This window comes from Mustela putorius, unplaced genomic scaffold, assembly GCF_011764305.1.
Source record: "Mustela putorius furo isolate JIRA1106 unplaced genomic scaffold, ASM1176430v1.1 tig00003853_pilon_pilon_pilon, whole genome shotgun sequence".
Classification (NCBI taxonomy): domain Eukaryota; kingdom Metazoa; phylum Chordata; class Mammalia; order Carnivora; family Mustelidae; genus Mustela; species Mustela putorius.
The window spans coordinates 78296611-78310520 of NW_025422005.1; the positions used below are offsets into that span (position 1 = coordinate 78296611).

Here is a 13910-nt window from a genome sequence, read left to right on the forward strand (position 1 = left end):
AAAAGGGATGAAGATAGAAGTAGAAACAGCTAGTATAGGAAAGACCTGCAAGAGATGGAAATAACATCCTGAATTAACCCTGTAAAGGCACAGATATACTATATTCTGAAAAGGGAAAAAAAGAAATATGGCTAACTCTGTAAGCTGGAAGTCACAGCAGAAGTTCAGAGTGCTTGAAAAATGATGGCTGATGAATTAAGAAGCAAAATAACAAAAAAAATAAAAATTTAAAAAAATAACCTGTCGAAGAGTTAGATAGGGCAAAATGGGACAGAATCTGGGAAAAATGACAAAGTTTAAAATACTCACCATGGGGAATGGGGGAATTAACCAAGGTCAATAAAAATATACATGAAGTGGCAATGGAGACAGAACTTAATGCCAGCAATATGTTTATAGAATTTTGTCCAACACCTGGCTACATGAACACAGGGTGCAAGACATCAGACAAGGTATACTTATTTGGATCAGAGGAAGGCTATTTAACACCAGAGTAGAGATCATAAACTGGAACAGAGACATTGTATGAGAATCAAAGTGAAAGAACTAGAGAGTCAAAAGTTTGAAAAGTAAATAGAATAACTAAAATTTCAGAAATGGGATTATACTGATGATAAATAAAATCCAAACGGAAAATCAGTTATGTTGTTCTCTGTACCTGAAGTGAAGTAAATTCTTTTTTTGGCTAGTGTGATTTAAATGTGGTTTTACCAAGAGCTGGAAGTTGACATGGCTCCTAAAAGTTTTATCAATTATAGAACAGAATTGCTTTTTGGTCAATAATGTCTCAAAATCATAGTGTAATGTAATTTTAAAAGTTCAAAAGTAATTCATTAATAATAGTGAAAGCCCATAAGTTGGCTTGCTTTTGCAAATTAGAGCTAATTTTATTTATTTTTAAGATTCTATTTATTTATTTGAAAGATAGATAGAAAGCAAGCACAAGAAGGGAGGAGGATCAGAGGAAGAAGCAAACTCCCTGCTGAGCAGAGAGCCTGATTCAGGGCACAACCCCAGGACCCCAAGATCAGGAGCTGAGCCAGAGGCAGACGCTTAACCTCAGAATGAGCCACCCAGGTCCTGCTAGAGCTAATTTTAATAACATAATTATCACTCATATTCTAATATACTTCTCTTGGGTAGGAACATCCATGGGGATATGTGTTATACTTGATTGGAATTTTATGTTACAGCAGTGAAGATATTGAGAAATGTTAGCATATAGTATTGCTATCATTTTAAAGTATCTTGTACCACAGAAAGTATTGTCAGGAATGGTAATTATGACCTCTGGCTAAGATTTGTTTAAATACTGGAAACTGGAGGAATAAGAGCTGTCATTCTTAATACCTTTATCACATTTCAAAAAATTAATCTTTGGGGGCCAAGATTGGTTACCTTGAACTTCCATTAAATATGTATCAAGAAAAGTTTCATTAGAAAATAATACACAGGGGCACCTGGGTGGCTCAGTGGGTTAAAGCCTCTGCCTTCATGGTCCCAGGGTCCTGGGATCGAGCCCCACATTGGGCTCTCGGCTCAGTGGGGAGCCTGATTCCTCCTCTCTCTCTGCCTGCCTCTCTGCCTACTTGTGATCTCTGTCTGTCAAATAAATAAATAAAATCTTTTTAAAAGAAAAGAATACACAATAAAATAAAAACTTAAACTTTCAATCTATGCCTCATGCCCATCTTGTTGGTTAGGCTAATCCTGAACTTAAGTGACACTCTGGGGCTGAGCAGAAAACAATGTCAGTGAAGTTGGATGACACCACAGAAGTGGTTTTCAAAATAAGAGCACAATCACAGCTATACATTTACCAGGTGCCTAATTCCAGTCAATGTAGAATGGGAAAGGGAAGTTTCACAGGTAATACATAATGGTCCCAAGCACTACTACTAAGAGACGTATGAAATTCCAACATTAAATTTATGTTATATTGAAACCAGTACCACCAAATAAAGTTCTACTGTTCTATAAACTGAGGCAGAATACTGCACTTATCACTAGACTATTTTGATACTTCTATTTATTCTCCTATATGCTTCAACAAATAACCATGACTAAACACCAGAATTACAAAATACTTACTTTTTCATTTTTTTTGAGTTATATTTGACTTGGTAAGCTGCCTGGATTAATTTGTCTGGACCACCATCAAACTGATGTGGAATGACCTTCTGAAAGTGCTAATAAAACACAATCAAAGTATAAGAACCACTTAGTGTTTTAGTTATTATTAACTATAAACTTATTTATATAACCATAAATTTAAATAAATACATAAAGTTATTTATATAATTATAAACTTAATTATTTATTATTAACTAATTAACAGTAAAATCTGAAGACACTCAAGGAATCATGAACTGACCTACCTGTAACATCCCTTCCATGTCAAGTTGCATCAGTTCTGCCTGATTCATCTGAAGAAGTGCTAATCCTACTCGAAACACTATTTCTAAACCCTGTGGAAACACATTTTTATAAAACCAAATTTATTTTACTCTTCCATTGACAAAAATTAATCATTCAAAAGAATACTAAGGTAAACATTTAGGGATCTTACTAGAAATTGGCAAACTTTTTTGTAAAGAGTCAGAGAGCAAATATTAAAGGCTTTGTGGATTATGTGGTTACCGTCATTAAACATCCAACTAAGACCAAAAGCAGACAGAGATAACACAACAAATCAGCATGGCTATGTTCCAAGAAAACTACAAAAATAAGTGAAAGGACGGATTTGGTATCTGAACCAGATGGTCAGTACACAAATCACAGTTTGCTGGCTCCAAACTAATTTAACTAGGTAATATAAGCTAATCCTCCCAAGATATAATTAACAAAACTAACAGTGGGTCTGATTAAGATGTTCTATTTATGTATTTACTTATTTATTTATTTGTTTGTTTTTAAAGATTTTATTTTATTTATTTGACAGAGATCACAAGTAGGCAGAGAGGCAGGCAGAGAGAGGAGGAAGCAGGCTCCCTGCTGAGCAGAGAGCCTGATGTGGGACTCGATCCCAAGACCCTGAGATCATGACCTGAGCCGAAGGCAGCAGCTTAACCCACTGAGCCACCCAGGCGCCCTACTTATTTATTTTTAAGTAAGCTCTTCAACCCTGAGATCAAGAGTCACATGCTCTCCTGGCTGAGCCAGCCAGCCATTATTAGTAATAATTAATAACACTTTCAAATGCTATTCACCGTTTGTCACCTAACCTTACTTGCCTACCTTCTCATCCAAAATACAGAATAAAAGACAAAGGATGGGGGCGCCTGGGTGGCTCAGTGGGTTAAGCCGCTGCCTTTGGCTCAGGTCATGATCTCAGAGTCCTGGGATCGAGTCCCGCATCGGGCTCTCTGCTCAGCAGAGAGCCTCTTCCCTCTCTCTCTCTGCCTGCCTCTCCATCTACTTGTGATTTCTCTCTGTCAAATAAATAAATAAAATCTTTAAAAAAAAAAAAAAAAGACAAAGGATGATCACAACATGACAATGACAATTAAAAGGACTACCTGCAATATAATTAAGTAGAAGAAATTTAATTATATTCCATACTTCTTGCTCTTTCAGTAACAGATGCAGAGCAATAATATTAGCTGTAAGGCAAATTTTACTTTTCACTAATTCTCACTGAATCAATCAGGAGGTGATACAGATGCTTAAGAGTGTAGGCTCCAGGGATGCCTGGGTGGCTCAGTGGGTTAAGGCCTCTGCAGAGGTGCTCAGGTCATGATCTCAGGGTCCTGGGATCAACCCCCGCATTGGGCTCTCTGCTTGGAGGGGAGCCTGCTTCCCTTCCTCTCTCTCTGCCTGCCTCTCTGCCTACTTGTAATTTCTGTCTGTCAAAAAAAAAAGAGTGTAGGCTCCAGGTTTTGACTGCCTGTATTTGAACAATGGTTATTACACTATTTACGCGCTGTGTGTCCACAGACAAGCTACTCAACCTTCCTCTAAGTCTCAGCTTCCTCATTTTTCATCTATTAAATGTATTAACAGTACTTGATAGCGTTGTTACAGGTTTAAAGGAGAATATCCATTAAGTAGTTTAGTATGGAACACATGGATTTCCTTTATTGCTCTCCTCACTGCCCTGCACTAATGATTAACCCAATGATTCCTTTGCTCAGCCTAACCATTAGCTTACCTCAGACATAAAGATATCAAATATCCTTGTTGCAATTGGTAATGGAAAAGTCGTAAGAAAGATTGTTAGAAACCAGGATGATGCATACATTGAGGTATGAAAACTCTGAGACTGAAAATGCACAAAGAGCTCTGAAAGATGCTCCTAAAGAGAAGAAAAGAATTAATTAAAACACAGTAAAATTGACCATTTTAAACCAGATTACTCTGTGTACACTAGATAAGCCTATACCAAACACAAAGATAAGGCATCACTTGGAAAAGTTAAGATGCAGAAATTGATACATTCAGAATGATTGTTAGTATCAGGGGAAGGGAAGGGGAGTTAGAACTTAGTCTGTACCTGTAACATTTATTAATAAAAATAACGAAACAAGTAAATAAAACTTTAATATTTGTTTGATCATGTTGGTAGGAACATAGGTGTCTGTATTTTCAATACTTTTCTGTAAACTATAATTATTCCAAAAAAAATTTTAAAGGAAGGAAATGCTATGCTCAAATACTTTCAGGTACTATCTACTTACCTTTGATTACCTATCCTTACCCTCCTACCCTCTCACCTAAGATACAGATGCTTCCTCAATTCTAGAAATTCAAAACAAAAATGACACATTAACTGAAGATAAACCAAGAGAGATTAAGGTTGGTTAAAAACAAGCCTACATGGCTTGGATTATGTTGGCAAGCCTACATTGCCTGGGTAGCTCAGGTCAGGTCTGAACTCCCCGACCCACAATGAGCTCCCTGCTGAGCAGGGAGTCTGCTTCTCCCTTTCCCTCTACTCCTCCCCACTCCTCATGCGCACTCGCGCGGTCTCAGATAAGTAAATAAAATCTTTTTTAAAAAATCCTACCGTTTCAGAAAGAAAAATTTAACTAACAATAATCTCAAGACCTACTTTGTCATTTTCTTTAAAATGTGCCAACATTTTTCATATCCCTTTTTCCCCCCCGACAAATACAGAAGTAAGGATTTTGAAATTCTTCTAGGTAAGGCTCCCCCGGGAAAGGAGACTTGTAAAATGTAATAAGCTCTTATGTCAGCTGAATCATTAACCCAAATTCTTAAAGTTCTGTTTATCTAACTGAAATTTAAGTAAATGAAAATATTTATACCATTATATTACCAGATAATACAGTAAGCTAATTTATACAATATCTATGTATTAGTTAATAATATATATATATCTTAGTCTACTACATATATATGTAAATTAACTCCAGAAAGGCAAAATATTCCAAAAATATTTTTCACTTGATTTTGATTCCTCTCCTCCTGTTCTATACACCATCACACAGTCACTAAACTCTCGGTCTTAAACTAGCAACATAAAAGCCTTATTTTAAGAAAAGATTACAGGCTAGCAAAAGAGTGAGATACAAAGGGAAAGGCAGGAGAAATGACTGAAAGAACCTGAACAGACAAGTCTCAAAGGAAATTAAGGGATGTCAGTGTCATGTCATGAGCTCCTACGACAGCACAGTCTACATAACAATAGAATACAATAGGGCATAAAAAGGAAATTCATGCATTTAGGCAATGTGGTTTTGATAGATTTGGCACAAATGCTTAAAGTCTGAATATGAAAACTGCAGTCAAGTTCCAGACTGATCTACTTGCAAACAGCATCTAACTGGAAAGTAGACCTATTGTGTTAACCAATCAACAAATGATCACACGATTAAAACACTAATTTTTCAATTGCTATAATGCTTTTAACATTAAATTTGCTTAGTTGTCACTCAAACCAAGATGATGCAAATATAAAGGCAATACGTCTTTTTGTTAACACTACAATTTTACCTGTATCATACATTCAAACTGGTACATACAAAGCCCCAATTCTGCCATACTTGGTTTAAAAAGTTCACGAAGTCTATAATCTTGCATTAATTTAACAAATACACAGAAAGCTTCCTCTTCTGGCATCTACATTAGGAGGGGAAAAAAAGGCAAACAGGTTAATGTTCTGTGATACACAAATAAGCTAAATTCTATTTAAACTAAGTACCCCTCATCTTTATATAAACACTGTTTTCAGTGTCCATGTGATACAATGTCAAGAACAATGAAGGAGAAATCAAAAGGTTCTAATCTCCCATTCTTAGAATAAGAAGTCAAATAAATCTTATATCCTATGAGACTAACTGCCTCACTTGCCCAACTCATGAATTCAATCAACCAATATTCATTTAGAGCCAGATACTTCTGTTGTTCTGGGTACAGACCAGTGAACAAAATAAGCACTTTACCCTCATGGGACTTGAACATCCTACCGGGGGTAGAGAGACAATACATGTAATAAATCAATTAATATGTAAGCCAGATGGTTCTGAGTGCTATAGAAATAAAACAGAGTAGGGAAACAGGAAATGCTGGAAAATACACTGCTACTTATGTAGGCAAATTAAGGAAAGCCCCTTGATAAGAAAGCACTTGAACAGAATAATGAAGAAATAAGGGAGCAACTGAGGAAAGAGGGAGCAACTAAGGAAAGAGGGAGCAACTAAGGAAAGAACAGTGCTGGGAGAATGAATAACACAAGACCTTGAAGTAGAATCACAATTGGCATGTTCAAGGAACAGCAAATAGGAGACTACTAATTAGGAGGAATTCTACAAGTGGCGGTTAGGTTATGAAGGAGAAATACAGGGAACCAAATTACATAGGGTTTTAGAAGCCACTGAAAGGATGTAGACATTTGCCTTATGTGAGATGTGAAGGTTATGGAAACCTTATTTCCAAAATTCCTTAGAATTTACATTATCTCTAACCCCTCCCAACTTGAAAGTATATAATGCGCCACTCCTCATGACCCCAGTGCAACTCTTTCTGCCCATGGGTCCCGTTCCTGTGTTTTAATAAAACCATCTTTTGCACCAAAGACATCTCAAGAATTCTTTCCTGGCCGTTGGCTTTAAATCCAGTTATTTTTCCTACATTATTCATGGGGCACGCTGCCACCTCCCTGTGCTTCCTTCCTAACTGTCTATTCCCCATACAGTGTGGAGCTGCCAGAGTGATCCTTTCAAAGCATGAATTAGATCATTTCACTCTACTGCTCAAAATACTCTAGTGGCTTCTCATATCCTCAGTAAAAGCCAAAATCCTTACAAGATCCTACATTACATGACCCCTTACTACTTCTCTAACCTCTTCTCCTCCCACTATCTTCCCATTTGCATTCTGCCCCTACCACCCATCATTCTAGTCACAGTGGGAATGAATAAATTTTTTTGTCTTATAAGAAATTATTCTTTTCGGAACATATCAAAAAAAGTTTCATTCTCTTCCTCCTCTGCAATAGTACTGATATGGGAACTGACAGTATGTTTTAAAAAGTAAGTTGAAGTAATTGAATAAAAGCCCAAAAAGAAAAAAAAATCAGTGGGCCATTCTCAAAAAGATTGAAACAATGGTCGTAAAATGAAAAAGTGTGACACCAAGTAAAATATAAATATGAAGAACAATCACCTAGTTGTTTTATAGCCACTCATTTCTTTTAGAATCTGGGCCCTTGAATCTCACATAAATTGCACTACTACATACTTTCTCCATGACGCTGACTTAACAAGAATCCATGCCTTTTGCAAAGGTCTAATGGGGACAAAAATATACCTAATTTTATAGGAGTATTAAAATATACAAAAAGCAGGCACCTAGATGGCTCAGTTGGTTAAGAAACTGCCTTCGGCTCAGGTCATGATCCTGGAGGCCTGGGATGGAGTCCCACATGGGGCTCCCTGCTCAGCGGGGAGTCTGCTTCTCCCTCTGACCTCTCCCCTCTCATGTGCTCTCTCTCCCTCTGCCACCCCTCCCCAGCTCTAAATAAACAAACAAATGAACCTTAAAAATATATATATATAATATATATATATTATATATATATATTATATATATATATACACACACACACACACAAAGCATATATCCAGCAATTTTTTAAAGATTTTATTTATTTATTTGACAGACAGAGTTCACAAGTAGGCAGAGAGGCAGGCAGAGAGAGAGGAAGGGAAGCAGGCTCCTCATTGAAAAGAGAGCCCAATGCAGGGCTCAATCCCAGGACCCTGAGATCACAACCTGAGCTGAAGGCAGAGGCTTTAACCCACTGAGCCATCCAGGTGCCCCCACTTTTAGCTATTTTAAAACAACATGTACTGGGCGCCTGGGTGGCTCAGTGGGTTAATCCTCTGCCTTTGGCTTGGGTCATGATCTCGGGGTCCTGGGATCGAGTCCCACATCGGGCTCTCTGGGCAGCAGGGAGTCTGCTTCCTCCTCTCTCTCTGCCTGCCTCTCTGCCTACTTGTGATCTCTCTCTCTGTTACAGGAAGAAATAAAAAATCTTAAAATAAAATAAAATAAAATAAAACAACATGTACTAATTATACTAACTTTGCAAAAAAATTTTTCTCAGACTCCAAGTTGTGTTGCCAAGCTGTTAGAGGCAATACAGCAAAGGGTATAACAGAATAAGCTTCAGAAACAAAGACGGAGTGCTTCTGAATCTGGCTGAACCATGCTTTCTAGCTTATAACCCTGGGCTAGAAAATTATTACTATGGTAATGTATTAGCTGCACTGACAATACTAGCTAAGTAAATTCATCACTAAATAAAAGTACCACTACCAGCCTACAGTATCCTGAAGGAAAATGTGATTGCTCCTGAGGATTCCTACAGAGCTAGGTCTGCTGTTATGAGAGTCCTAACTCAGGTATGGTAAAGCTGCTCTTTAAATCCTCAATAGAAATGACTACAGAAAGATTATTTTGGAGCTAATATGAAAGTAAAAGGCATACAATTATGAAAAAAAAAATCACTGGACTTATAATAGAAATGCCTGAGTTCAATAGTAAAAATCCCACCAATATTAATCAATCACAAATTAGGAAAAATCACAATTGTACAAAACCTTTATACCTCGATATTAACAAATCTAGTTTTGTTTTTATTATTTACAATCCAATGTCACCTAGAAATGGACATCTGACATCAATGTCTCTAACATCAGGTTTTTTTTACTCAGAAAAGTAATGTGACAATTATAGAGCTTTAAAACTCGGGCAGAACTGTTGGGAAATTGAAGAAAGTATAAGGGAAGAGTTTCAGATTCCTACTCTGCTTTTATCTACCAAGAAAAGTGATCTTGGGCAAGTCCCTGAACTTTTATTGCATGTCTACTATGTGGCAAACATCATAATAGGTTTTTATATTTATTATCTCAGAAGACCTCACAATGAATCTTAAAGTAGACAGTATTACATAATTAAAGCTCAGAAAGAGATTAAATAATCTAGTCCACATTCAAAGAATTCAGGGCAGTATTGAGATGCAAAAACCAGCACGTATATATATAATTGACTCAAATCAAGCTATCTCCATTTCTCTTCAGATTACATTTTAGTGTGAGAATAATATAGATATGATGGACTTGAGAAAAAAATTTCAACAAAGGTGAAAAGAAAACACTACTTGCCATTTCCCTTCAAAGACATAAACTGATGACCCTGCCCCTGACTCTGAAAACATCCCACCCAAACCCACTCCAAAATTATTCGCCTGTAATGGAAATATAGGTTATATCTCTGAGACAGTAAGAGTAACTGAGGACCTCTATTTTAGAGCCTATAACAAGATAGGCATAACAAACTCTCAACTCTATGACAACCAAAATTTCTGTGTAAATCTGCAAAGATGTATGATACTAGTAAGATTTTTATACCAACACTTCAGTCATGTCCTCCTTGGTTCGGAAAAGATGAGTTTTTATTAAATATTGACAGATAAGTTAAGATTTAAAAGTAATACAGGCTTTACTGGAATATTATGGTCCAAATGTAGATACCAAGAAGCTGAAATTTTGTTTAGTAGCAGGATATTATTGTTTATATGTTATTTTCAACACTTAATATTTTAAACGGCAAACTAAATATCCCTATTTAAATTATGCCTAGGGAAAAACTCCCACTATCTAATGCTAAATAAAAACAAGGATGATTTTTAAATTCTCCAATCCAACTTCAATAAAGAACTTAATCAGACATTTAGTACTTGTTCTAACTTACCTGCATAAGCAACAATCCAACTATAAAAGCACTTCCTTGACAGTAACCAACCTCACGATCCACTAAAGAATAGGCCTAAAAAGTAAAAAATGTTCAGAATACTTTAACATATCTTCCTTCTCTAAAAACCAAAAAATCATGACATAGTGGAGTAAAGACCATTTTTCTTAGAAAAGTTTTTGCTTGCTGTTATACAGGTTATCCTACAATTGTTTATAAAGTAGAAGATTTGTATTTGTTATATAAATTTATAAATATTTATAAATATATTAAATATATTTAATTAAATATTTAAATGCTTATTAAATAGATAATAGTAAAAATTAAATATTTATATTTAATTAAATATTAAATATTTATAAAATATTACATAAATATATAAATATAAAAGTGAATGGTTACATAAAATTTTCTTTTGACAGTTTCCCAATTAGAAATCGACAGCTCCTAAGGACAAGAAAATAAAGGAATTTGTACTCAGTGAAGTAACAAAGTTTAAAAAATGTTTATCTGAAATAAAACCAGAGTAAAATCATGGTAAAGCAATGGAAAAACTGAAATGGTTTAAGAAGAAATTAGTATTTTGCAGAGGTAGTTGAAAGGGAAAGGATTATGAGAAGAAGAAAGGCAATATTGAAAGAAAAAATTACAATGGCAAACACTTTTAAGGGCTAAGAAATTTTAACAGTGCTGGCCATAGTAAGCAGAAAATTTTGTTCTGGATTGTAAAACTCACAGAAGATAAATTATCTATTTTCACAGATTATCTTTCTACGGTGTATAGTGATTTACAGGTTATTTGATTTCAACCAACTAGTACTAAATAAAGTGATGGATTTCCTAAGTTCTCCAAGCTAGACAGTAATGTAGCATCAAAAATAAAGCAGAAATTAGGCTAACAACAAATTTTTGCAAAAGAAACTCATTATTGAGGTGAAGGTTCATGCTTCATTATATGTATAATTTCAATCTTCTGAGAATTCATTTCAAAAAATGAATAAATAGAACTTACCTTCATTACATTAAATAAAACCTCCTGTCCAAGGCTATCTTTTTCCTTAAAAAAGTTGTGTTCAGGATAAGTTCTAGCAATGTCCCTTCTGATCAATTTTTCACATGGTGAGGTCATTTTTAGGAGTTCTGAATACTGATCCTTAATTGGCATATTTTGTGCACTGCATAAAAGTTGCCAAACTATTGCTCTAAAGTGGTGGGGTATCCCTTTACGAACAAGCTCCTAAAAATAAAAAAGTAAAATAAAAATTTTTAAATGAACCATTTAAGTCTCCTACCTTAAAAGCCAAAGAAGATTTATGAGAGGTTGGAATGGGATGGAACACTTTGTCAAATTTATAATTCACAAAGTTACTCTTAAGACTAAGGAACCTTTTACCCAAGGCTAAGATTTGGCCCTTGGGGGTGTCCTATTCTGGTCAGAGAGCTACAATCCCATGGATAAATTCTTAACATTTCTCCCAAAGTATGGCCTCTAAAGCTATTAAGAAAGTAACTGATAATCTGCAGAGCTGTGAATGAAAGCACAATAACCATTACCTTTCAAAGAGGGGCTTTAGGCAAAAAAAAAAATAAAATACCAATAATTCAAAGATGTCAGATGGTACAACTTCATTCCTGAATGTATAAAATGCGAGGATTTAATCTCCAAAATAATTTTCAGTTATATATATCTACCATTAGGAGGCATCTATAAAAACTGATATCTGTAAGTCAATACTTTAATACGAAAACATATAAAGTAGAGCTCTTTATTACAGCACTTGCGAAGTACTAGAATCTGATTTTATTTTTTAAATCTTCTATTAATCCATGCCTTAATGCCCCTTTGGAATAAGAGGAAGAACTTCAACAAGGAATATGAATACCTTAACTTGCTTTTCCTTCTTTTTGCGTACATCTTCCCATTCATTAACAATTCTTCCCCAAAGAATCCAAGAATCTTCTTCAAGGTGGCTGAGGTTGCTAGAGGCTGATGAACTTGATACAAGGGAGGAGCCACTGTTTCTTCTTGACCCATTTACAGATCTTAAAGACTTACTATCCGTCTCTAATAATCTAAAACATAATTAAAAACTGCTCAAGATCTAATTTCACAGTGACACTAGACGAAGCAATGATGATACTTAGAACTTCACTATAGCCATGGTTTTAGAATATGCATAATTTCAATAATATCTGATTGGTATCAATAAAATTACTGCTACATTTTTTTTTCATCTAAGCATAGCAATTTCAAAAAATTTTTAAAGACTATTTATTTGAGAGACGGAGAGAGAGAGCTGGGGTGAGGCCACAAGGTAGGGAGAGGAAGGACATAAGACTCTTTTTTTTTTTTTAAATGATTTTTATTTATTTATTTGACAGACAGAGATCACAAGTAGGCATAGAGGCAGGCAGAGAGAGAAGGGAAGCAGGCTCCCTGCTGAGCAGAGAGCCCGATGCGGGGCTTGATTCCAGGACCCTGGGATCATGCCCTGAGCTGAAGGCAGAGGCTCTAACCCACTGAGCCACCCAGGTGCCCCAGGACGTAAGACTCTTGAGCTGACTCCACACTCTCACTGAGCACAGAGACTGACATGAGGCTTGATCTCACATCCCTGAAATCATGAGCTGAGCCAAAACCAACAGCTGGATGCATAACTGACTGAGTCACCAGATGCCCCAAAATTTCAGAACTTGATAGTAAATTATGTTAAATATTTTAGTGCTATTAGTCCCATCATAATTTCCCTTCATCTCCACTAAAAATACAAACTAAAAGAAATCTGGTAAGAAAAACAGTTGGGGAAAGGGGCTTCAGGAAAAAAGAAACTACAGTTGGAACAGGTATAAAAATTCTATGAAAGAATTCTATGAAAGAATTCTAACATGTTTAGAATATGTCCTGGGCTAGAAAAAAGCAAGGCAGAGCCATACAAATCATACAAATCCCTTCTCTCTTTTTATTTTTCTCGACCCATATATAAATCTGCCTAAACAAAGTGTTTTGTTTGGCCATGCAGTGTTTGTATAAATTCAACAATTATTAATATTAAAATTAGAAGATTTCACTTGTTTGTTTATATACATATATATTTATATTTATATTTATTTACAATTCTGAGGATTCTCCTGAAAAATAAAAAGGGCAAAACCAGACCCATATTTCTGCATAGGAACAACAAGGTATAGCAAAGTAAGAGCTGCTTCTTTTAGATGGAAGACTTTAATCCACTCCATCTCCACAATCCCTGCTCTCTCTCAAAAACTCAGGCCACTAACAGCTGTTATTTATCACTGGGTTCACACTCTCAAACTAAGACTTCTTCACTCTTAAGGTCCTATCACCTTTGTGTTTTCTTATCTGCTGAAAGATGAATTAAGATAATTTCGGAGACCAATTTCATGACTCACCACAACATCAAACCCATTATTTCTTTCATAAAGAAACAGTCTATAAAGAAAGGTTAGAAAATGTGGCTCCATCACTATAAAGATGTAAATTACATGTCATTCAAATAAGGGTCCTAAAAGATCTATTTGTTTTTAACACGGCTACTATTTACTTCCAGTAATTTCTTCAGAAAATCATCTGCTTAGGATATAAGAAATGATCCCAGTAGTAATTTAAGATAAATAAAAACCAATAAAGAAAAATACATATGTGCCAAACCCTACTAAACAGAGTACAGATA

The 13910-nt window shown here is 35.5% G+C and overlaps 1 protein-coding gene across 10 annotated transcripts in view; it reads right to left on the bottom strand.

The window, feature by feature from the left end:
* The window catches only part of EVI5 (ecotropic viral integration site 5), a 205896-nt gene that overhangs the window by 126103 nt on the left and 65883 nt on the right, over window positions 1-13910 (bottom strand). For all 10 annotated transcript variants that reach the window (XM_045064863.1, XM_045064856.1, XM_045064857.1 and 7 more), the window contains 7 exons: window positions 12102-12291; window positions 11231-11455; window positions 10219-10293; window positions 5956-6081; window positions 4151-4294; window positions 2379-2468; window positions 2092-2189 (listed from right to left, as the gene is read on the bottom strand). In XM_045064863.1, coding sequence (XP_044920798.1) covers window positions 2092-2189; window positions 2379-2468; window positions 4151-4294; window positions 5956-6081; window positions 10219-10293; window positions 11231-11455; window positions 12102-12291 — 948 coding nt within the window. The remainder of the gene's footprint in view (window positions 1-2091; window positions 2190-2378; window positions 2469-4150; window positions 4295-5955; window positions 6082-10218; window positions 10294-11230; window positions 11456-12101; window positions 12292-13910) is intronic.